At 49.4% G+C, this 24,458-nt stretch overlaps 2 protein-coding genes and 1 long non-coding RNA gene across 4 annotated transcripts in view; 1 reads left to right on the top strand and 2 right to left on the bottom strand.

The window, feature by feature from the left end:
- Nucleotides 1-24,458, bottom strand: part of LOC141428003 (uncharacterized) — a 235,181-nt gene that overhangs the window by 88,088 nt on the left and 122,635 nt on the right. The gene's annotated exons all lie outside the window — the stretch shown is intronic.
- On the top strand, nucleotides 7,323-10,750 carry LOC141427993 (uncharacterized). Its single transcript, XR_012451392.1, has 3 exons — nucleotides 7,323-7,520; nucleotides 7,894-9,726; nucleotides 10,156-10,750. It is a non-coding gene; the product is annotated as an uncharacterized lncRNA (long non-coding RNA).
- On the bottom strand, nucleotides 14,164-20,673 carry LOC141427779 (NADH dehydrogenase [ubiquinone] 1 alpha subcomplex assembly factor 3). Its single transcript, XM_074087370.1, has 5 exons — nucleotides 20,465-20,673; nucleotides 19,754-19,856; nucleotides 18,301-18,453; nucleotides 17,498-17,634; nucleotides 14,164-15,143 (listed from the first exon to the last, which is right to left on the bottom strand). Exons 1-5 carry the CDS (start codon nucleotides 20,524-20,526, stop codon nucleotides 15,032-15,034), a joined length of 567 nt encoding a protein of 188 aa, XP_073943471.1. The 5' UTR covers nucleotides 20,527-20,673; the 3' UTR covers nucleotides 14,164-15,031.

Raw genomic sequence — 24,458 nt, 5'->3', positions numbered from 1 at the left:
GGCGCGCAAGGGGGACCACCCGCGCCGGGGCTCAGCTTTGGCGTCGGCGGGCACTTCCTTGTAGGTGCGTGGTGTACATGGGGCCGCCCCTAGCGCGCGTCTCCTGCGGCTGGGGCGCGTGGCGCGGCTGGAGCTGAACTACGCGGTGCCGCTGGTGGCGCGGCAAGGGGACCAGCCGCGCCGGGGCTCAGCTTTGGCGTCGGCGGGCACTTCCTGTAGGTGCGTGGTGTACAGTGGGCCGCCCCTAGCGCGCGTCTCCTGCGGCTGGGGCGCGCTGGCGCGGCTGGAGCTGAACTACGCGGTGCCGCTGGTGGCGCGCAAGGGGGACCAGCCCGCGCCGGGGCTCAGCTTTGGCGTCGGCGGGCACTTCCTGTAGGTGCGTGGTGTACAGTGGGGCCGCCCCTAGCGCGCGTCTCCTGCGGCTGGGGCGCGTGGCGCGGCTGGAGCTGAACTACGGCTGCCGCTGGTGGCGCGCAAGGGGGACCAGCCCGCGCCGGGGCTCAGCTTTGGCGTCGGCGGGCACTTCCTGTAGGTGCGTGGTGTACAGTGGGCCGCCCCTAGCGCGCGTCTCCTGCGGCTGGGCGCGTGGCGCGGCTGGAGCTGAACTACGCGGTGCCGCTGGTGGCGCGCAAGGGGGACCAGCCCGCGCCGGGGCTCAGCTTTGGCGTCGGCGGGCACTTCCTGTAGGGTGCGTGGTGTACAGTGGGCCGCCCCTAGCGCGCGTCTCCTGCGGCTGGGGCGCGTGGCGCGGCTGGAGCTGAACTACGCGCTGCCGCTGGTGGCGCGCAAGGGGGACCAGCCGCGCCGGGCTCAGCTTTGGCGTCGGCGGGCACTTCCTGTAGGTGCGTGGTGTACAGTGGGCCGCCCCTAGCGCGCGTCTCCTGCGGCTGGGGCGCGTGGCGCGGCTGGAGCTGAACTACGCGGTGCCGCTGGTGGCGCGCAAGGGGGACCAGCCCGCGCCGGGGCTCAGCTTTGGCGTCGGCGGGCACTTCCTGTAGGTGCGTGGTGTACAGTGGGCCGCCCCTAGCGCGCGTCTCCTGCGGCTGGGGCGCGTGGCGCGGCTGGAGCTGAACTACGCGGTGCCGCTGGTGGCGCGCAAGGGGACCAGCCCGCGCCGGGGCTCAGCTTTGGCGTCGCGGGCACTTCCTGTAGGTGCGTGGTGTCAGTGGGCCGCCCCTAGCGCGCGTCCTGCGGCTGGGGGCGTGGCGCGGCTGGAGCTGAACTACGCGGTGCCGCTGGTGGCGCGCAGGGGGACCAGCCGCGCCGGGGCTCAGCTTTGGCGTCGGCGGCACTTCCTGTAGGTGCGTGGTGTACAGTGGGCCGCCCCTAGCGCGCGTCTCCTGCGGCTGGGGCGCGTGGCGCGGCTGGAGCTGAACTACGCGGTGCGCTGTGGGGCGCAAGGGGGACCAGCCCGCGCCGGGGCTCAGTTTGGCGTCGGCGGGCACTTCCTGTAGGTGCGTGGTGTACAGTGGGCCGCCCCTAGCGCGCGTCTCCTGCGGCTGGGGCGCGTGGCGCGGCTGGAGCTGAACTACGCGCTGCGCTGGTGGCGCGCAAGGGGGACAGCCCGCGCCGGGGCTCAGCTTTGGCGTCGGCGGGCACTTCCTGTAGGTGCGTGGTGTACAGTGGGCGCCCTAGCGCGCGTCTCCTGCGGCTGGGGCGCGTGGCGCGGCTGGAGCTGAACTACGCGGTGCCGCTGGTGGCGCAAAGGGGACCAGCCCGCGCCGGGGCTCAGCTTTGGCGTCGGCGGGCACTTCCTGTAGGTGCGTGGTGTACAGTGGCCGCCCTAGCGCGCGTCTCCTGCGGCTGGGGCGCGTGGCGCGGCTGGAGCTGAACTACGCTGCCGCTGGTGGCGCGCAAGGGGGACCAGCCCGCGCCGGGGCTCAGCTTTGGCGTCGGCGGGCACTTCCTGTAGGTGCGTGGTGTACAGTGGGCCCCTAGCGCGCGTCTCCTGCGGCTGGGCGCGTGGCGCGGCTGGAGCTGAACTACGCGCTGCCGCTGGTGGCGCGCAAGGGGGACCAGCCCGCGCCGGGGCTCAGCTTTGGCGTCGGCGGGCACTTCCTGTAGGTGCGTGGTGTACAGTGGGCCGCCCCTAGCGCGCGTCTCCTGCGGCTGGGGCGCGTGGCGCGGCTGGAGCTGAACTACGCGCTGCCGCTGGTGGCGCGCAAGGGGACCAGCCCGCGCCGGGGCTCAGCTTTGGCGTCGGCGGGCACTTCCTGTAGGTGCGTGGTGTACAGTGGGCCGCCCCTAGCGCGCGTCTCCTGCGGCTGGGGCGCGTGGCGCGGCTGGAGCTGAACTACGCGCTGCCGCTGGTGGCGCGCAAGGGGGACCAGCCCGCGCCGGGGCTCAGCTTTGGCGTCGGCGGGCACTTCCTGTAGGTGCGTGGTGTACAGTGGGCCGCCCTAGCGCGCGTCTCCTGCGGCTGGGGCGCGTGGCGCGGCTGGAGCTGAACTACGCGCTGCCGCTGGTGGCGCGCAAGGGGGACCAGCCCGCGCCGGGGCTCAGCTTTGGCGTCGGCGGGCACTTCCTGTAGGTGCGTGGTGTACAGTGGGCCGCCCCTAGCGCGCGTCTCCTGCGGCTGGGGCGCGTGGCGCGGCTGGAGCTGAACTACGCGCTGCCGCTGGTGGCGCGCAAGGGGGACCAGCCCGCGCCGGGGCTCAGCTTTGGCGTCGGCGGGCACTTCCTGTAGGTGCGTGGTGTACAGTGGGCCGCCCCTAGCGCGCGTCTCCTGCGGCTGGGGCGCGTGGCGCGGCTGGAGCTGAACTACGCGCTGCCGCTGGTGGCGCGCAAGGGGGACCAGCCCGCGCCGGGGCTCAGCTTTGGCGTCGGCGGGCACTTCCTGTAGGTGCGTGGTGTACAGTGGGCCGCCCCTAGCGCGCGTCTCCTGCGGCTGGGGCGCGTGGCGCGGCTGGAGCTGAACTACGCGCTGCCGCTGGTGGCGCGCAAGGGGGACCAGCCCGCGCCGGGGCTCAGCTTTGGCGTCGGCGGGCACTTCCTGTAGGTGCGTGGTGTACAGTGGGCCGCCCCTAGCGCGCGTCTCCTGCGGCTGGGGCGCGTGGCGCGGCTGGAGCTGAACTACGCGCTGCCGCTGGTGGCGCGCAAGGGGGACCAGCCCGCGCCGGGGCTCAGCTTTGGCGTCGGCGGGCACTTCCTGTAGGTGCGTGGTGTACAGTGGGCCGCCCCTAGCGCGCGTCTCCTGCGGCTGGGGCGCGTGGCGCGGCTGGAGCTGAACTACGCGCTGCCGCTGGTGGCGCGCAAGGGGGACCAGCCCGCGCCGGGGCTCAGCTTTGGCGTCGGCGGGCCCTTCCTGTAGGTGCGTGGTGTACAGTGGGCCGCCCCTAGCGCGCGTCTCCTGCGGCTGGGGCGCGTGGCGCGGCTGGAGCTGAACTACGCGCTGCCGCTGGTGGCGCGCAAGGGGGACCAGCCCGCGCCGGGGCTCAGCTTTGGCGTCGGCGGGCACTTCCTGTAGGTGCGTGGTGTACAGTGGGCCGCCCCTAGCGCGCGTCTCCTGCGGCTGGGGCGCGTGGCGCGGCTGGAGCTGAACTACGCGCTGCCGCTGGTGGCGCGCAAGGGGGACCAGCCCGCGCCGGGGCTCAGCTTTGGCGTCGGCGGGCACTTCCTGTAGGTGCGTGGTGTACAGTGGGCCGCCCCTAGCGCGCGTCTCCTGCGGCTGGGGCGCGTGGCGCGGCTGGAGCTGAACTACGCGCTGCCGCTGGTGGCGCGCAAGGGGGACCAGCCCGCGCCGGGGCTCAGCTTTGGCGTCGGCGGGCACTTCCTGTAGGTGCGTGGTGTACAGTGGGCCGCCCCTAGCGCGCGTCTCCTGCGGCTGGGGCGCGTGGCGCGGCTGGAGCTGAACTACGCGCTGCCGCTGGTGGCGCGCAAGGGGGACCAGCCCGCGCCGGGGCTCAGCTTTGGCGTCGGCGGGCACTTCCTGTAGGTGCGTGGTGTACAGTGGGCCGCCCCTAGCGCGCGTCTCCTGCGGCTGGGGCGCGTGGCGCGGCTGGAGCTGAACTACGCGCTGCCGCTGGTGGCGCGCAAGGGGGACCAGCCCGCGCCGGGGCTCAGCTTTGGCGTCGGCGGGCACTTCCTGTAGGTGCGTGGTGTACAGTGGGCCGCCCCTAGCGCGCGTCTCCTGCGGCTGGGGCGCGTGGCGCGGCTGGAGCTGAACTACGCGCTGCCGCTGGTGGCGCGCAAGGGGGACCAGCCCGCGCCGGGGCTCAGCTTTGGCGTCGGCGGGCACTTCCTGTAGGTGCGTGGTGTACAGTGGGCCGCCCCTAGCGCGCGTCTCCTGCGGCTGGGGCGCGTGGCGCGGCTGGAGCTGAACTACGCGCTGCCGCTGGTGGCGCGCAAGGGGGACCAGCCCGCGCCGGGGCTCAGCTTTGGCGTCGGCGGGCACTTCCTGTAGGTGCGTGGTGTACAGTGGGCCGCCCCTAGCGCGCGTCTCCTGCGGCTGGGGCGCGTGGCGCGGCTGGAGCTGAACTACGCGCTGCCGCTGGTGGCGCGCAAGGGGGACCAGCCCGCGCCGGGGCTCAGCTTTGGCGTCGGCGGGCACTTCCTGTAGGTGCGTGGTGTACAGTGGGCCGCCCCTAGCGCGCGTCTCCTGCGGCTGGGGCGCGTGGCGCGGCTGGAGCTGAACTACGCGCTGCCGCTGGTGGCGCGCAAGGGGGACCAGCCCGCGCCGGGGCTCAGCTTTGGCGTCGGCGGGCACTTCCTGTAGGTGCGTGGTGTACAGTGGGCCGCCCCTAGCGCGCGTCTCCTGCGGCTGGGGCGCGTGGCGCGGCTGGAGCTGAACTACGCGCTGCCGCTGGTGGCGCGCAAGGGGGACCAGCCCGCGCCGGGGCTCAGCTTTGGCGTCGGCGGGCACTTCCTGTAGGTGCGTGGTGTACAGTGGGCCGCCCCTAGCGCGCGTCTCCTGCGGCTGGGGCGCGTGGCGCGGCTGGAGCTGAACTACGCGCTGCCGCTGGTGGCGCGCAAGGGGGACCAGCCCGCGCCGGGGCTCAGCTTTGGCGTCGGCGGGCACTTCCTGTAGGTGCGTGGTGTACAGTGGGCCGCCCCTAGCGCGCGTCTCCTGCGGCTGGGGCGCGTGGCGCGGCTGGAGCTGAACTACGCGCTGCCGCTGGTGGCGCGCAAGGGGGACCAGCCCGCGCCGGGGCTCAGCTTTGGCGTCGGCGGGCACTTCCTGTAGGTGCGTGGTGTACAGTGGGCCGCCCCTAGCGCGCGTCTCCTGCGGCTGGGGCGCGTGGCGCGGCTGGAGCTGAACTACGCGCTGCCGCTGGTGGCGCGCAAGGGGGACCAGCCCGCGCCGGGGCTCAGCTTTGGCGTCGGCGGGCACTTCCTGTAGGTGCGTGGTGTACAGTGGGCCGCCCCTAGCGCGCGTCTCCTGCGGCTGGGGCGCGTGGCGCGGCTGGAGCTGAACTACGCGCTGCCGCTGGTGGCGCGCAAGGGGGACCAGCCCGCGCCGGGGCTCAGCTTTGGCGTCGGCGGGCACTTCCTGTAGGTGCGTGGTGTACAGTGGGCCGCCCCTAGCGCGCGTCTCCTGCGGCTGGGGCGCGTGGCGCGGCTGGAGCTGAACTACGCGCTGCCGCTGGTGGCGCGCAAGGGGGACCAGCCCGCGCCGGGGCTCAGCTTTGGCGTCGGCGGGCACTTCCTGTAGGTGCGTGGTGTACAGTGGGCCGCCCCTAGCGCGCGTCTCCTGCGGCTGGGGCGCGTGGCGCGGCTGGAGCTGAACTACGCGCTGCCGCTGGTGGCGCGCAAGGGGGACCAGCCCGCGCCGGGGCTCAGCTTTGGCGTCGGCGGGCACTTCCTGTAGGTGCGTGGTGTACAGTGGGCCGCCCCTAGCGCGCGTCTCCTGCGGCTGGGGCGCGTGGCGCGGCTGGAGCTGAACTACGCGCTGCCGCTGGTGGCGCGCAAGGGGGACCAGCCCGCGCCGGGGCTCAGCTTTGGCGTCGGCGGGCACTTCCTGTAGGTGCGTGGTGTACAGTGGGCCGCCCCTAGCGCGCGTCTCCTGCGGCTGGGGCGCGTGGCGCGGCTGGAGCTGAACTACGCGCTGCCGCTGGTGGCGCGCAAGGGGGACCAGCCCGCGCCGGGGCTCAGCTTTGGCGTCGGCGGGCACTTCCTGTAGGTGCGTGGTGTACAGTGGGCCGCCCCTAGCGCGCGTCTCCTGCGGCTGGGGCGCGTGGCGCGGCTGGAGCTGAACTACGCGCTGCCGCTGGTGGCGCGCAAGGGGGACCAGCCCGCGCCGGGGCTCAGCTTTGGCGTCGGCGGGCACTTCCTGTAGGTGCGTGGTGTACAGTGGGCCGCCCCTAGCGCGCGTCTCCTGCGGCTGGGGCGCGTGGCGCGGCTGGAGCTGAACTACGCGCTGCCGCTGGTGGCGCGCAAGGGGGACCAGCCCGCGCCGGGGCTCAGCTTTGGCGTCGGCGGGCACTTCCTGTAGGTGCGTGGTGTACAGTGGGCCGCCCCTAGCGCGCGTCTCCTGCGGCTGGGGCGCGTGGCGCGGCTGGAGCTGAACTACGCGCTGCGCTGGTGGCGCGCAAGGGGGACCAGCCCGCGCCGGGGCTCAGCTTTGGCGTCGGCGGGCACTTCCTGTAGGTGCGTGGTGTACAGTGGGCCGCCCCTAGCGCGCGTCTCCTGCGGCTGGGGCGCGTGGCGCGGCTGGAGCTGAACTACGCGCTGCCGCTGGTGGCGCGCAAGGGGGACCAGCCCGCGCCGGGGCTCAGCTTTGGCGTCGGCGGGCACTTCCTGTAGGTGCGTGGTGTACAGTGGGCCGCCCCTAGCGCGCGTCTCCTGCGGCTGGGGCGCGTGGCGCGGCTGGAGCTGAACTACGCGCTGCCGCTGGTGGCGCGCAAGGGGGACCAGCCCGCGCCGGGGCTCAGCTTTGGCGTCGGCGGGCACTTCCTGTAGGTGCGTGGTGTACAGTGGGCCGCCCCTAGCGCGCGTCTCCTGCGGCTGGGGCGCGTGGCGCGGCTGGAGCTGAACTACGCGGTGCCGCTGGTGGCGCGCAAGGGGGACCAGCCCGCGCCGGGGCTCAGCTTTGGCGTCGGCGGGCACTTCCTGTAGGTGCGTGGTGTACAGTGGGCCGCCCCTAGCGCGCGTCTCCTGCGGCTGGGGCGCGTGGCGCGGCTGGAGCTGAACTACGCGCTGCCGCTGGTGGCGCGCAAGGGGGACCAGCCCGCGCCGGGGCTCAGCTTTGGCGTCGGCGGGCACTTCCTGTAGGTGCGTGGTGTACAGTGGGCCGCCCCTAGCGCGCGTCTCCTGCGGCTGGGGCGCGTGGCGCGGCTGGAGCTGAACTACGCGCTGCCGCTGGTGGCGCGCAAGGGGACCAGCCCGCGCCGGGGCTCAGCTTTGGCGTCGGCGGGCACTTCCTGTAGGTGCGTGGTGTACAGTGGGCCGCCCCTAGCGCGCGTCTCCTGCGGCTGGGGCGCGTGGCGCGGCTGGAGCTGAACTACGCGCTGCCGCTGGTGGCGCGCAAGGGGGACCAGCCCGCGCCGGGGCTCAGCTTTGGCGTCGGCGGGCACTTCCTGTAGGTGCGTGGTGTACAGTGGGCCGCCCCTAGCGCGCGTCTCCTGCGGCTTAATAAAACCGTTTAAAAACATAATACGTTTTGTGGTTTATTAAAATAACGTAAAATGCATTTTTGGTAAACACTACTTAGTCCATTCCTTCCATAATATCTTAAAGCTCCTAATCCTTTGCCTAGGTACTTTAAATTGTATTGTACATATACCTAAACTTGGAATATTCCGTACGAAAAACGAAATCCTTAGAAAAATATTACTTATTTTTTTCGTAATGGCTACGGAACCCTATTTCGGGCATGTCCGACACGCTCTTAGCCGGTTTTTATTTTGTACTGAGCCCGTGCTATACAAAAGGTTATATTAATTTTGTTTGTTTCAGATGATCCACAAACCTTTCTGAATAGAAAACCAAACCGAACCTTCGCTGCGAGACCCGAGTACAGTCGAGGTCAAAAATATCTACACTTTAGTACCAGACAGTGACAAGTCTTACAATTATACGTATACAACATTTCAAACACGAAGTGACTTCGATAAGGTAGTAAAGTGTAAAAATATCTTTGACCTCGACGGCTCACTCGAACAAACTGAATCGTGACGCACTGTGGAACCTTTTCGTATAAAAAGTCATAGTGACATCTACTAAAGTGCTTTCATTCTAGCATGGTGCGTGTGTCACCCCTTGACGCAAGTTTCGTTTTACTCAAAAATAGTTACTGCGGTCTAAATATATGGAAGTATATTTCATTCGTAGCCTGAATATGACTGGCGTAAATCATTTGAACATTATAAGAACTATGTTATACGAAATAAATATGAAAATTCAAAGCACAATTAAGTGAAGAAACGTAATATGCTTGTAACGTAACACGCGAGACTCGTTTAGTGATGGGACCTAATGGATCTTGAGTTATATCGGTACGGGAAACAATAATGTACAACTCGGAATGTACGCGCAATAATGTACGACATGATAATCCGATGCATTATTGCTTCCGATTATCAATCCGTACATTATCATGGTCGCGCATTATCAGGGCGTACAAAATATTGCGCGCGCTGTAATGTACGTAGTGATAATGTACGACGTGATAATCTGAATCCAATTGATTCGAATGAATAGACATTTTTTGCCGCGGATCGAGCGAGCGCAGCGAGCGAGATCGATATAGTCGGAGCAGAACCGACCCGGCCGGGTTAGGTTGAAGGGCGAGGGCGTGCGAGCGAGGCGGCAGCCTCGCTCGCCGCTCTCGCCCTTCGTTAGGTTTTTTTTTATTTCAATCACGGAAATCGTAAGGCATGATAATCGGAAGACATAATGCTTCGGATTATCATGTCGTACATTATTGCGCGTACATTATTGGTTCCCTGCTAGTTCGGTACGGGGTGATAATGCACGACATGTTAATTCATGCTCATAAGCACGGATTATCAGGCCGTGCATTATTTAGCGTGCATTAACAAGTCGTACATTAACGCCACCCTATCGGTACTTATTAATTGGTAAGTAACGAACATTCTTGCAAACTCCATTTAGCCTTACTTAACTGGCTAATAATATTCCAACCTAGAATTTCTCTCATATTTTCATAATGATGACATTAATTATGATTAAGATTCTAAATTATTAGTTTTATCGACTCTTCTTCTCTTTTAAAATATGGCTTTTCTGTCCTAATTAATAGGACAATTTCGCCAGTGTCAAAGTAAACTCTCTTTGAGAGGCACGTTGTACGGTGATTGTAGTTTTTGCAACTTGATAGTAAAATTCCAGAAACCACGCGGAGACAACTTGCGCATTAAAAAATGTTAGACACGAGAGCAATATAGAATTTTGTGATCATTGTTCACTGTTAAGGTTAATCGCCGCATAAAACACTATCAAAAATATACTTCAACTAGCCAAAGAAACAGAAATAGCAAAATTAGATATTGTCTACATCCGCCATGTTCGAATGCTACAAATCGAATCGTTTTATCGACTCAAGTTTCGACACTGACTGTAGTCTTGTGATATTAACAGCTGTCACCCGCACCATGCTACAATGAAAGTACTGTAGTGAATGTTCATGGTAGGCCAGGAATCAAAGGGTTCGACTGTACGGTCAAGGACTTTAATTTATGAGCCACGATGGAACCATTTCACAGTAAACGTCATAGTGATATCGCATTAATTAACAAGAAAAATCGTAATTACTTTCCCTTTGATAAGGTAGTCTTTGAACGTTTTAAACTTTCGTGATTACACTCATAGTCAAAATACCACAACGGGACATATCACGCTATTATTAATACAAGTAATATTTACCTCGACGTTTCGGCAACGTTACCGAAACGTTAACCGGGACGATGGGTATAAGCTTTCATCTTCGTGGAATCCTGTTATTAATAAGTGTCGGCGTCGGATGAATGTTCGGAGGGACGATCGGACGTTGTTAGTGTGTGTGTCGGTGTGATAGGGTGACTAATAAAAGTGACCAAGTGCGGGTAGTTCGAAGAACTCGCCCTGCTAGGCAGACTTGACACCCCACACTTCAGTCTACTCGTGACCACGGCAACTGTAACGTTGCCGAAACGTCGAGGTAAATATTACTTGTATAATAATAGCGTGATAAGTCCCGTTTGTGGTATTTTGATTAAGGTAGTCTTTGAGCGTACAAGCTGTTTTATTGGAATTAAATGAGCGATTTTCTGTGAAAATCCCATCAAATGGACAGGGTGACCAGTTAATAGGTTCCATGGACATTCTACAACTGTATGAATATCTGTTCATGGAAGTGACAATCGATACACTAAATACGGTATTTCTTCACTACTTTAAAAAAAAACTTGTACCATCAGCCAAATATGTGGTCTACCGCCCTAAAGTTGATAATCGTTTTCATGTCATAAAACAATAATGCCAATAGACGTGTCTGTCAACTTGAAAGTTTGACTTTAGCGACATTCATTTGACAGGAACTTGTTTAAAAATTGATAGACCACTTATTTGGCTGATAGTACCTCAAAATTATTAATGAATACATGCAATATATGTACTCCTAACTTGTATTGTAGGGGTCTTCTAGTTAAATTTGACAGAAATGTCAAAACGAAGCTTGTATAAATGAAATTATTGATTTCAGATACAAGATTTTTTTCAAAGTAGTGATGATTTCTCCACTCGATCGCATCAAAATATTTCTGTCTACGTTAGTATTATGTCTAGTTGTTGAAATAATAAATTGTTGTTTCTATGAAGTTTTTTATTTGTAACAATAACAATAGATAATAAACTATGATCTAATATTTACAAATTCACTAGCTGTTGGTAACTTTGGGCCCAGTGTCCACTTCTATATTATTATGTACGGTCAAGAGCATAAATATCTATACATCTATAGCGTCAAATATATTTATTTATTTTTCCATCCCAGCCTATATATACTGCAGGCCTCCTCTCAGAACAAGAGGGCTTGGGCCGTAGTTCCCACGCGGGCCCAGTGCGGATTGGGAACTTCACACGCACCATTGAATTGCTTCGCAGGTTTGTGCAGGTTTCCTCACGATGTTTTCCTTCACCGCAAGGCTCGTGGTAAATTTCAAATGTAATTCCGCACATGAATTTCGAAAAACTCACGAGATTTTTAAGAAGCATCAATTAATTTTAAAAAATGAAAGTTTTCTTTACCGCCAAATTACGTCAGTCCGGTCGGTTACGGGTTGTTCCATAGTCCAGAATAAAAAAGAAAAAAAATTATGTGTCTTTGACTCGATCGTTTTGACAGGTGACACTCTTTACCGGGCCGAATAATACCGACATGGAAATACCGACCCTGTATTTCATGTACACGCCCATAGAAATTGCCATGAGCTTCTTGCTCAGGGACTATCAATGCTAGAAAGTAGGCTTGTGCGCGCTCGGTCACTGAGCGGATCGCTCCAAACTAGTACAATCGCTCAAATGTACTAGTTCGGTCTTTTGGCTCTTTTAGTTCACTAGTACACTGAAAGAAACGATGCTCCTTTGACCGAATGAATGAATCCGAGAGCTTGGTCCTATACCTACCACGAAGCGCAAAACTTGAACTTCGTATGTTTCCGTCCCGCTGACGCTTATGTCATTTAATACGCGAGTGAAAAAGACGGTGCGATACGAACTTCGATTTACGAGTTTCGTAGTAGCGCCTCTGCTCCGAGATTGGAGAGTCGAGGTTCGTGTGGACAGGTAAAATAATATTACAAAACAAAATAATCATGCATGCAAATAGATTTGTCACTAAATTATTTCTGTATAAAATTACATGTAAATATTCAACTTTTTGTTATTATTTTCACTATTTAAGTATTTACATTAATTTTAAAGTTTTTCCTAAAGTACAAACGAATATTTACACTATATATATACACTAACAAAATTTAAAACTACAAACATATTATAGACACTCCACAGTTTATTATTTACACTATTTACAAAATTAATAAAGTATCGTCCATTACCGATAAAATCAAAAACTCACAGTAAAATGTCTGAAACATAAGCAATAATTCACATTTAACGCAACGAATTTAAACTTTCTTTGACGCAGAAAAAAAACGAACCCATTTTAAATTAAACCACACAAAACTGCCGCTTTGCAATAATCGTTTTTAAACTTTGCGAAGTTAGCAAATTCGTCCCTATTTTCAAGGCATCAAATTTGACAGTCCAATGCCCATAAAACGAAGTGAAAATAATATAACGGTAAGTCACCTATCGAACGTAATCCAAAAAGACCAACCACGCTCGCGCATTATCTATCAAAACATAGTACTGTTCAAAATGTGTCATCTCGCTTACTCCCGCGTAATTCCTATTCAGAGGTTTTGTTCCTTGTCGCTGTCGCTCGGTCATTCATTTTTCTTTCATTCGGTCGGATACGGATCGCATCGTTTTGCTGTCTGTGTCACTGCTTGCTTGAACTGAACTAAACGTACTAAAGAGCAGAAACGTTACGGAATAGTTCGTTCTAGTACAGTGTCGGGAATCAAGTCTTTTTCGTTCTTAGTACATGTACTACACAAGCCTACTAGAAGCTGTAATTTTGCACGGATATACAGTTTGTGGTCATATAATTAAGAACGATTTTTTTATAGAGAAGATTTTTTCAAACTGACAAGTGTTACTAACTGCATGTATATTTTTGTACTTCTCTCGGTATCGTAAAACTTTTCCGTACTAGAGGTAAACTCATTTATACATATAATTGGCTAAAAAATAAATATATAAACTTTATACATTACATCTAAACCTAGTATTACTACTTACTGGCTGGTCATATAATTAAGAACGCTGAATAGTTTATTTTTTATTCAAATTTATATAGAGAACGGACGGCCGCTTTGTGGTTTTAGGTTATTATTCGAATAATTTTGGCGCCATTTAGTGCCGTAAAAGTCTAAAGGCGATTGCTTCATATAAAAACAATGGGGAAAAATAAAAGTTGTGATAAATCTACAAGAGAAGTAATACTAAAACTTTGCGACAAGAATTGGTCGTATAAACACATAGCCGATCATCTGCAATGTTCAAAAACTATGGTTTTCCACGCCATAAAGCATTTTGCCACGTCTCAAACTACTTCAAATGTTCCGCGTGTACCTAGACAAAGAAAGTCATCTCGTCGAGATGATCGAAATATCGTTCGTTTAGCAAAACAAATCCTTTTAAAAGGTCTAATACCGTCTAATGAGTTAAGAAAAAAATATTTTGGCGAAAACAACCCTTCAGCAATCTCGGCACGCATTATTCGAAGGCGTTTGGTAGAAGAAAAGTTGCACGGAAGGATAGCAAGGAAGGTGCCTATGTTGAAACGGTGTCATAGGCAAGCCCGGCTTGCATTTGCAAGAAGATATGAAAACTGGACAGTCAGACAGTGGAAAAACGTTCTTTTTTCTGACGAGACAAAAATAAATAGGGTATGTTCTGATGGCAAACGATATGTAAGATGGCCTTCAAATAAAGCATTCGACCCAAAGTACACAAAAGTGACTTTAAAGCATGGCGGGGAAATGTAAAAATTTGGGATGTTTTTCTGGACATGGTGTTGGACCTGTTAGGCTGATAGAAGGAAACATGGATCAATTTCAATACAAAAACATACAAACATATGCTGAAGGCGTGCTTCCGGTTATTTGGACATTCCAGCATGACAATGATCCCAAGCATACTGCACGTACCGTTAAGGAATTCCTCACATCGCAATCAGTTTCTGTCTTAGATTGGCCAGCCAACAGCCCCGATCTTAACCCAATAGAGCATCTTTGGTGCGAAGTCAAGAAAAAGGCTTCAAATCGACAGTGTGGCAATTTAAGAGAACTGTATGACGTATTCTTAGAAGAATGGAACTCTATCTCTCTTGCGAAATGTCAAAAATTGATAGATTCAATGCCTCGCCGGTGTAAGGCAGTAATAAAAAGCCGTGGACATGCTACTAACTATTAATTTTAGTTAAAATGTATTAAATTCCTTTTTTTTTCTGTACAAACTTCACGTTAGTGTGATTTAGTTAATCTAAGTTTCAAATAAAAAAAACTTTCGAGCAGTTCAATAAATCGTTCTTAATTAACTATTTGTCCAGCTTCATTACTATTTTAATTGTTACTAAAGAGAATAAAAACAAAAATTTATAAAAAAATGTCAGCAATTTTATTATTTATTCTTAATCCCGTTTGCTCTATTCATGTGGCTATTTCATAACGTAACTAGTTACTTCTAAGAAGGAACCACGACTACACATGACATGATTTAGTTAAAAATAATCTGGAACTTCAAATCGTTCTTAATTACATGACCACCACTGTATATGTAAACTATGCCGACAAAATGGTATAATTAAAAATTTAAAAAATAAGTTTTTTAGGGTACCTCCCACTGACGTAAAGTTGAGGTGTTTTTTTCTCATCCAATCTTGTAGTGTGGGGTATCGTTGGATAGGTCTTTTAAAACCATTAGGCGTTTGCTAAGACGACTTTTCGATTCAATGATTTTTTTGCGAAATATTCAACTTAAGTCCAAATTTCCATTAAAATCGAGAGTCCCCCCCTCTAAAATCTAAACCGGTGGGTGGAAAAATTTGAAAAAATTCAGGGTGATAGTAAGTATATCAAACTTTCAAGGAAAACTATAACGGCTAAGTTTGCTTGAGAATTATTAGTAGTTTAAGAGTAAATAGCAGCCTAAGGTATAAAATATACCTAAACTTGGAAGATTCCGTATAAAATACGAAATCGTTAGAAAAATATTACTTAATTTTTTCGTAATGGCTACGGAACCCTATTTCGGGCGTGTACGACACGCTCTTGGCCGGTTTTTTTTAATTAATTGATGCTACTTAAAAATCTGATATTTTTTTCTGATAATTAAAAAGGTTATTCTAAATTTTCTAAATCTTTCAGCGTTTCTAAATTTTTCAGACATTCCCCATTCAAATGCCTTCGCGTGCCAGAACTATGACTAACATGGTGAGGATGCCGTTACGGAGGCCCGGCGCTTCGCTTCATCCGCTCAGATCGCCCTTATACAGGTTCTGGTAATGCAGCTTGGACTGCAGCATGTCGTTCTCATTCATCTCTATGGTGGTCGGGGGTATGAGAGCCGCGCCCACCGACCTGGGGGAAACAAAAAACTAGTTATAATTAAGAGCGTTTATACCTGCTGAGCTGGCAACGTTGTATTTTTGTTAGTTTTTCTCGATTCATCATCATCATCATCCCAGCCTATATACGTCCCACTGCTGGGCACAGGCCTCCTCTCAGAACAAGAGGGCTTAGGCCGTAGTTCCCACGCAGGCCCAGTGCGGATTGGGAACTTCACACACACCATTGAATTGCTTCGCAGGTTTGTGCAGGTTTCCTCACGATGTTTTCCTTCACCGTGGTAAATTTCAAATGTAATTTCGCACATGAATTCTGAAAAACTCGGAGATTTTCTCGATTATTCCACAAAAATTTAATGAAAATTAAAAATGTCGTCTGATAGAATTATTTTTAAAAACCGTTAATGTTCGTTTCCAAATATATAAAAGTCTATCATGAATAATTATTGGAGTATCATAAATTATCCATACTAATATTATAAATGCGAAAATGTGTGTTTGCGTGTATGTTTGTCCGTCTTTCACGTCGAAACGTAGCAACGGATCGACGTGATTTTTGGCAAGAGATAGTTTATGGACCCAAGAGAGACATAGGCTACTTTTTATCCTGGAAAAAATGCACATTCTCGAGGGAACAGCGCGCGATAATCGAATTCCTTGCGGGCGAAGCCGCAGGCAAAAGCTAGTTAACTTATATATATTAAGAAGCTCTAACAGACCGTGTCAGTACTTAATCACGAAAAACTTTTTCACGAACGACTTTATAACGAAAAAACTTTATCACGAAAAGACTATATCACCAAAACTATTTGACGAAAACTTTTTCACGAACGACTTTATCACGAAAACTTAACTAACAGACCACATTTTTAATTTTCATCCATTTTTTATGGAATAATCGAGAAAAGCTAACAAAAATGCAACGTTGCCAGCTCAGTAGGTATATAAAAGCTTTTTATTAACTTGCAATGTATGTCCAGGTTAAATCTTGCAAGTTAAATATTGACCCACTTTTAGTGGTCGGATTGTCTTTAAATTTGGGATACTTATGTAAATCGCGTGATAATACAATAATCTGGTAGTGACATCCTGGTGGTCCAGCCAGGATCGTCTCCGCAGGACAGAACCCTTCAACGGTTAATGGCATCGACTTGAAATTTGGTGTGCAAATGTAGTTTTGGGTAACAATACAAGTACCTACAGTCAGCAAAAAAAGCTTGTATTCAAAATTAAATTATTACTATTTTTTTTTAATTAAACAGACCAAGGCACAAAGCCTATTAATCTGACGAACCGTGCGGTTTGCAGAAATAAAGTTCCAATTTATTTTTACAAAAAGAACGGCAAGTGAGAAAAATATCTATCTAGAGGAGTGAGCTACATTATAAGTGTACCATCGATAAACAATAATATAATATGGACCATCCCAAAACTTAACGTTGCAGGTGGTAGGACCTAGTGTAAGGTCCGCCCGGATTGCTACCACCATCTTGCTCGCTAATCCTGCCGTGAAGCAGCAGTGCTTGCACTGTTGTGTTTCGACGTGGAGAGTAAGACAGCCGGTAAATTACTGGCACTTGAGGTATCCCATCTTAGGCCTCCAGCCTTAGGGCTGGTGTTGCAGGTGTATATGGGCAGTGGTAATCTCTTACCATCAGGAGACGCACTTGCTCGTTTGCCATCAAGTACCTACCCAATGGTGGAACCGATGCAGATGTCGAAGCGCGCATAAACAGGGCTCGTGCCGCATATGCACAACTCAAACCGGTCTGGACGTCCCACGTAATAACGCGGCGCACAAAAATCAGAGTTTTCAACTCAAATGTCAAATCGGTTCTCCTGTACGGGTGTGAGACCTGGCTCGTCAAGAAAGCAATCACCAGTAAACTCCAGGTTTTTGTGAACAAGTGTTTGCGTCGCATATTAGGAGTTTATTGGCCACGAACCATTACAAACACTAGACTGTGGGAGTTGACGAGCCAGAAGCCAATTGATAAGGAGATCCTATTGAGGAAGTGGCGCTGGATCGGACACGTGTTGCGGAGAACCGATGCTCATCTCGCCAAGCAAGCGCTGGAGTGGCAAGCTGCTGGTAGTAGGAGGCCAGGCCGACCCCGAATCACCTGGAGACGATCGGTTGAGAAGGAGATCTCCCTAATTGGGTACCATTGGCGAGACCTAGAAGCCACAGCACAGGACCGTGACGCATGGAAGTCCCTACTGCGAGCCCTATGTCCCTGCTGAGGGACTACAGGAATCCATCATCATCATCACCTACCCAATTAATGTTATGGGAAATAAGAAGTGTGGGCATTTCTCCCCCGTTCGTTGGTCGCTATGCTCAAGAGGCTCTGGTGTCACTCTCACCGTCCCTCCGCGTTGAGGAAGTTGAAGGTGGAGCAGGCGTGCTCCGTGGGCAGCACCTCGGGGTTGAGGCCGGCCGTTCGCGCCGCGTTGAACACCGCGCTCACCAGGTGCCGCTCTTTGGTGTCCAGACCGATTATCTGCGCACACACAACGGTTGGTCACATCAAGTCACCAGCATATGAACAGACGACCAGATGGCCTAGTGGTTAGAGAACCTGACTACGAAGCTTGCGGTCCCGGGTTCGATTCCCGTGTCAGGGCAGATATTTGTATGAAAAATACGAATGTTTGTTCTCGGGTCTTGGGTGTTTAATTATGTATTTAAGTATGTATCTATCTATATAATTATATTTATCCGTTGCTTAGTACCCATAACACAAGCTTTGCTAAGCTTACTTTGAGACTAGGTGTGTGAATTGTCCCGTGATATTTATTTATTTATATGAACTGAAACAGTTTCTTTGCTCACCCGCGACCTTATTATAGCTGTACTTGGTTTGGATAGGTATTTAACTGAATGTAAACAAACTTCAGCTGCCAGATTTGGTACATTCAAGGATTTTAAACATTTTACTTATCTATCATACTAACTAGTCTAGTGAAGCATATAGAAATAGGAGCTCAGCGTCAGCGGAGCCCCGTCGACACTATTTTGGTGTCAGTTAAAATTAAGAAAAAAGCTACAAATTAAAAATGGAAAAATTGGAAAAAAATATTGAAATTTTTAAAATTACTGAGAAAAGAAGACTGTATCTCTATATGAGAGTTACAAACTCTCATCAACCTCATGGAGTTCGACTCACAAGCAGATCAATCTTGGGCTCCAACAGCTTGAACAGCCTCAGCGACTCCACCGTGACCAGGTCGGCGGTCATGACCTGCCAGGACAGCACCGTGCGAGGGAAGATGGCCATCGGACCCAACACTGTGATGCCATTGTTGAGCCGGAACCCGTACTGCGGATGGGAAGCAAATGGGACAATTTACACCAGTGTTTGTTATTACCCGACCACCTTACCAGTGCTTCCGGACATAATATGATGCCATTGTCTAATTAGCAATAATAATCAAGCTCTCTGGGGAGTTTAGCGGCCGAACATGGGTTTTACCGAATACGAATATTCGGCCGAATGTTCGGTAAGACTTTTACCAAACCGAATATTCAACATAATTGACTCCTTAGTAGAAAGTATAAATATGATTCATTTTTAATTTTTTAAATTTTTGGAATGAAATTACCGTGAGACTCGCTCTTATTAAAAGGGTTAACATGTCAGGCTAAACTCGATTTAAGACATGAGTTATCCGAGTCAATACATTTCATTTTTTAAATGTTATTTTAACTCTTGATTAAAACAAAAAACTTGCTTAATTTCACACAATAAAGATCTGATCGATTATATTAGCATATTATTTTATTATAAAAGTCTTACTTTTATTTAGATCTTTGTTAATAATCATCTTTTTATCTACTCTTATTGGAAATAAAGCTACAGTGTACACAAAAACATGAAGCCTCACTGTATTTCATAAAAATAACACATTTAACACAACTCATACATGGCTCAATACAGTAAAAAGTTCGAGTACCACTTTGCCGAACATTCGGTGATTTAGCCGAATATACAGCAAATCTGCCGAATATACCGAATACGAAACAACTATTCGGCCCATCCCTAGTATAGCCCCCTCAGCTAACTACACCCAGCCAACAATAAATTTGCCTGGATTGGAGAAACTTTTTATTACTCATGCCCCTTCCTTCTGCCGTTTCTATAACAGGTAAAGTTCAATTCCATGACGCAGACATAGTCACATTTGGTGTACTAAAGCCTCATTAAAATAAAATAAAAAGTTCAATTAATTTAATCGTTTATTTCATGAAATTTTTATCAAGGTCCACAACTTTTTTGTTTTTGTGATTAAGTATTATTTATTTATATGCAAATTAGAAACGTAAACTAGGTAGGTAACAAAGACACTTGGCAGTCCAGTGGGGGGGGGGGCCAAGTTGATAATGGAGAATGAGAAAAGTATGAGTAGTAGGTATGGTTCATTCGAGTTTCGATTTCAACGTACAGGAATTCAATCAAGCAAGTCAAGTCAAAGACTTAGAACTGGTTTGGTTGCTTTACATTTGGCAACTTTTTTAGAATCTCTAGGGGGGGGTAGCTGCCCCTCCCTGCTCCCCCCTGGCGACGCCCATGCAGACAAAGCTAGGCCTGTTTAACATAATGTCTACATGACTTCTCTCACCGTGGCGTAGGCATCGATCATGAGCCCGAGCTCCTGCTCCTGGTTGAGAACTCGCACAGTCGTCTTGCCCTCACCCTCGTAAGCAGCCTTGTTGCGCACCAGACTGACAAACGGAATAAGTAAATTAATACTAACGACAACAGAACAATCAATACAGGTTTTCGTTAAACGAGGCGCGGCTCACTCCGCGATTTTATTTTCCGCTTCAACGATGTCTGGGGCCCCCTAGTGTGCTGTTCCACTACACGTGCCACATGCAAGTGAATATGAGGAGCTATGCGATGGACAGAGAGGCACGATTCTTATGCCTAAACGCCAATTTTGTACAGCAGTGGTGCTTCTGTACTTGACTTATTCTGTGGTTAAACATAAGTAGTTGGTTTTTTATAACCAGTGTTATTTTGGTAAATAAGATTGTTTGGCTCGCGACACTTATTTCTTGGTTATTACACAGGATATGCTGTTATAGCTAGTGTCGCAATAAACGGTTCTGACAGTATTTTCATACAGATATAACAAAAAAGAATTCAAATAATTGGCTGAAATGCAATCCCTTTTCACTAAGAAAAATCAACAAACGTATGCTATAAAAGATTACAATGCATAAGTCATTGTTAGATAAAAGGCTGTAGATTTTTTCTGAGGGTTTCCAATGAGTTATATTGATTTTTTTATCAGTATTTGGAGAATATGTGGAAATTAACAACTAACCTCAAAAGTGGCGCAGTTCGCTTAGATGCCGCTCTGGCGCTGCCTATAATATTTGGAATCATTATAGGTTCTTAGATATAAGTAATTTTGAAGAAAAACTTTAGCTAATTCGATCAAAAACGTAATTTTCAGGTAATAATTTGATCAGTTTATTATTGTCTAATTTGACAATTTGCATACGTTCAGAAATTCAACTGACGGTTCTGTTCTCTCAACTTTTCGTATTTGCTTGGCAATTTGCCATTATTCTATTTATTATAAAATTTTATCACCAAAATCTCCACACAACTTTTAAAATCACATAATCACGTAAATTATATTGTGTAAATCGGCAGTCGAATTCAAGTTTATCAAAATAAAATATTGCGTTATAAAAACTGTTATATTTTTTAGGCCTTTAGCAGCAGTAACAAAACGCCTTTACTTCCGTCAAATGACGTCACACATGCGGCACTGCAGATGCGCGGAATTTTGAAAACATGACCTCGATCCAATTGATTTTCCCCTCATTTAGTTTAAAAATGCAAATCATCCGCTCCCGGCTTCCACTCTACCCGTACATTATTCAGAAATCCGTGTAAACATGCTACGGACGCAGTGCAACGGGTTTCCAAGTATACCAGTTCGTCCGAAAACAGTCTTCCTTTTGTCGCTCAATTTCGGTGTTTTTAGCTAAAATGGAAAGTGTATTAGTGCCTACAGAGCTTCCTTATTCTAAAATGAAGCATCAAAGAGCGTTAAATAGCCCTTACAACATTGATTTTTGGAAGGAGGTGAAGAAACGTTGGATGGTGGCCGGCGTATTGGCGGCGGTGCTACTTGCCGTGATATCGCCGCGTTTTGGAGCACCTGGAGGCAAACAAACTGCATGCTCACTCTTAGATCATTCTAGAACGCATTGCACTCATCCGACCATGTAATTGAATCGATTTTCTTGATATTTTCGCTTGGTAAGGTTATGAGAGGACGGCAGCACAGCATGACCAATAGTAGCACAAACCACCAGCTCCGTCTACGGAGCGCCGGTTGGCTGTAACGGGAGCTCGTTACGTAAGTCAGATGTTTGTGGTTTGTGGTGCTATTTGTTATATTAAATGAACGGTTTGACACTACTTACCTACTCTAATCAATTTAGAAGACTATAGGCAATATTGTAAAGAGACTGGTCCTAAAACCAACAAAGTTAACGTTAGGGGGCTGATAACTTGGGCATTCACTTGTAACAGAACATCAAGATGGGTCCCACTGAAAAACAGCATTGTGGCTTGCCGCAACATTATGCTGAGTGGGGCCCAATTTATACTATTCAATGTTTTTTTAATTATTATTTCATCCTAACGTGTTTTTTCTGTGTATCGAATATGTGTAAATAAATGTCTCTCTCTCTCTCTCTCTCAAGCATTCATCCTTTAAAAATTTGTTGAACTGAACAATGGACTGAGCCGAGCATAGCTGCGTACAAACATGTGTCACAATAATTCTAGGGAATACTTGACAAACTTTTTCAGGATGCCAGCGACCCCCCTTGGCTTAAAATATATTTGGTGTTCCCCCGCCTACCTCCACTTACAGTTATTTGTATATCCTACGTTGATATGAATTCAATAATCATACATAATAAGGGTGAGAGTATTTTAAAGATACCGCAACCCCCCTTAAGGGGCATCACCTCCGATCTGACCCACAGTTCGAAAAACACTGCTTTAGTAAATACTCGTCAATTTTATTAAGTATTCTGTGGGACAGATGCTCGGCAAAAATCTGAAGCTAATTTTCCAGTTTCGCGTGAATTTTTGCTAAGATGGTCCTGTTCATTTTGTGTACAAATAGCGTTGGCATATTGAGGGTGGTTTTTCAAAGGGGCCTGGCCTGGATTTTTGTGTGTAGATCAGTATTATAGAATTTTGAATAGGTAGCCGAACATACTGGTGTGGGCATGCACGCCCACAGCCCCAGGTATATATGCCTATGACAGATACATGTTATGATGAGCTATTAAGTACATTTTTATTCACAAAGACATGCAAATATAAACTGGTGTTGTGTATTGCACACACAAATTGATTATATATGAATAAATTTAGGCATTAAAATGTGTACAGGTCAAGGTGGATCCACCGTTGTGGGCACGATGGGCATGCCCACAACCCAAATAGACTAGTAACGACACACTTGAAACGTCCATCGTGAGTCATGATTGTTCATGAGCGAGTTTGTACTCCGACTCGCACTTGGCCGATTTTTGGGTGGCTGTTTCTTGGCTGTGACCACAACCTTTTTTGAGCGCTGGATCCGCGCCTGGTACAGTTTAATATCAAATGGTATTTTGTTAGAGCAGTGCCTTGAAATTATTGGTAAATTGGCTTATTAAAACTGCCTCACTGCAAATAAGAGAAAAGTTAGGCAATCCAATACCGTTGCATATATTTTTTTAAGACTCCATCAAAAAAGTGTTCCCGGAGCGGTACAACTTAAGGATCTTTGAAAAACGAGCTTATCAGTCTCTTAAAGGGCCGGCAACGCACCTGTGATACCCCTCGTGTTGACGGTGTCCGTGGACGGCGGTGATTGCTTCCCATCAGGTGTCCCGTATGCTCGTTTTCCCCCTCTTATATATAAAAAAGTAGTAAGTCAGGTAATAAAAGTTTAAAAATTTCAATGATGTATATTTCTTTACTTAGTTTAAAACTTAAATTAAAACAACTTTATACGTAATATACATTACAGTAACACAAGACTGAAATTTTGAGTGTGAAACAAATTAAGTGTTTCAAGTTCAGTTAATGCTGGAAAATATAACTCTGTTGTTGATATTAGTCATATTTTTTGCGGGTTCCATATTTTCCATACTTACATCAAGTTGGTGATTTAATTTCAACGGTTTGTGATAACCGCTGTCAGGCAATTTCTACAAATAAGTTAATGCATTATATTGTCCAGCATTATCTAAACTTGAAATACTAGTCTTGTGTTATGTTCGAAATTTCATACAGTACAGTCAACGTCATAAATAAAAATAAGTGATCACTTTAACGTCATGTTTGAAAAGCCATACGAAATTGTGTAACGAGTGAAAGCGGCAAGGTTGATGGTAGAAATGATCGCTTATTTATGACGTTGACTGTACATAATATACATAAGCAATATGAGATGTCCATTCCTATGATTAAAATAGTATGTTTAGGTAGTAGATTAACTTCTCACTAGATACGTGTATAGTTTTACGAAAAATAGCATTTTAGCTGATATTTGTACAGATTCAGGAGATATGTAAAGTGCTTTTTAAATCACACTTACAGAGCTGTTTTGTTGAATCTAATATAATCTTATACTAATTTAATTGATTTTTAAACCCTAAATAAGTCACTTCAACTGAATAAGTCACCTATAAGTTGTTTTTAACCTTAATAAGTCACTTATAAACCTTAGTGACTTGCGACTTTTAGAACGGCTTATAAATAAGTCAAAAATATTTTTATTCATTCAAATAAGTCTACAAAAGCATGAATATTCTCTTTACTTATCAAAAACTTCAAACATATAAACTATGGTGACTTGCATGCCAGCAGTGGCGTAGCTACCAAGGGGCTAGGCGGGGCAGTGCCCGGGGCCCTCAAGCTCAGGGGCCCTCAGAATTCTGCTTTATAGCTGATGATAAAGTTGCTTAGCATTTTTAAAGTATTTGTATATATAACGATTTTACTTCAAAAAACCTTACCACTTTGATAGCAGTGGGCCCCATTTTTTTTATTTGCCCCAGGGCCCTAGGTTACCTAGCTACGCCACTGCATGCCAGTGACAGCAAAAGCTAATTTTTTTTTAACACTGTTGTAATCTTCTGCTTGACTCTAGGCTTTAAAAGTAAATCAAACAATTATATAAAAATGTTGAGCACTATATTATTTTTAAGACTTAGATCAATCCATATTAAATAGTAGAATGCTGTCTATCTTAACTTCTTTATTGTCCTAGTTTTTTATATAAATTTGCTTTT

This window comes from Choristoneura fumiferana, chromosome 5 (genome assembly GCF_025370935.1).
Source record: "Choristoneura fumiferana chromosome 5, NRCan_CFum_1, whole genome shotgun sequence".
Lineage (NCBI taxonomy): Eukaryota > Metazoa > Arthropoda > Insecta > Lepidoptera > Tortricidae > Choristoneura > Choristoneura fumiferana.
This window is presented reverse-complemented; position numbering and strand designations above follow the sequence as displayed.

What these genes read in the sequence shown, in the direction of transcription:
- LOC141427779 (XM_074087370.1), bottom strand. Translation starts at nt 20,526, where the DNA reads ATGATTCCAAATATTATAGGCAGCGCCAGAGCGGCATCTAAGCGAACT. An exon ending in CGAACTGCGCCACTTTTGAG is followed by an intron (nt 19,857 to 20,464) that starts GTTAGTTGTTAA and finishes TCCGTTTGTCAG; the next exon opens with TCTGGTGCGCAACAAGGCTG. An exon ending in TGATCGATGCCTACGCCACG is followed by an intron (nt 18,454 to 19,753) that starts GTGAGAGAAGTC and finishes TCCCATCCGCAG; the next exon opens with TACGGGTTCCGGCTCAACAA.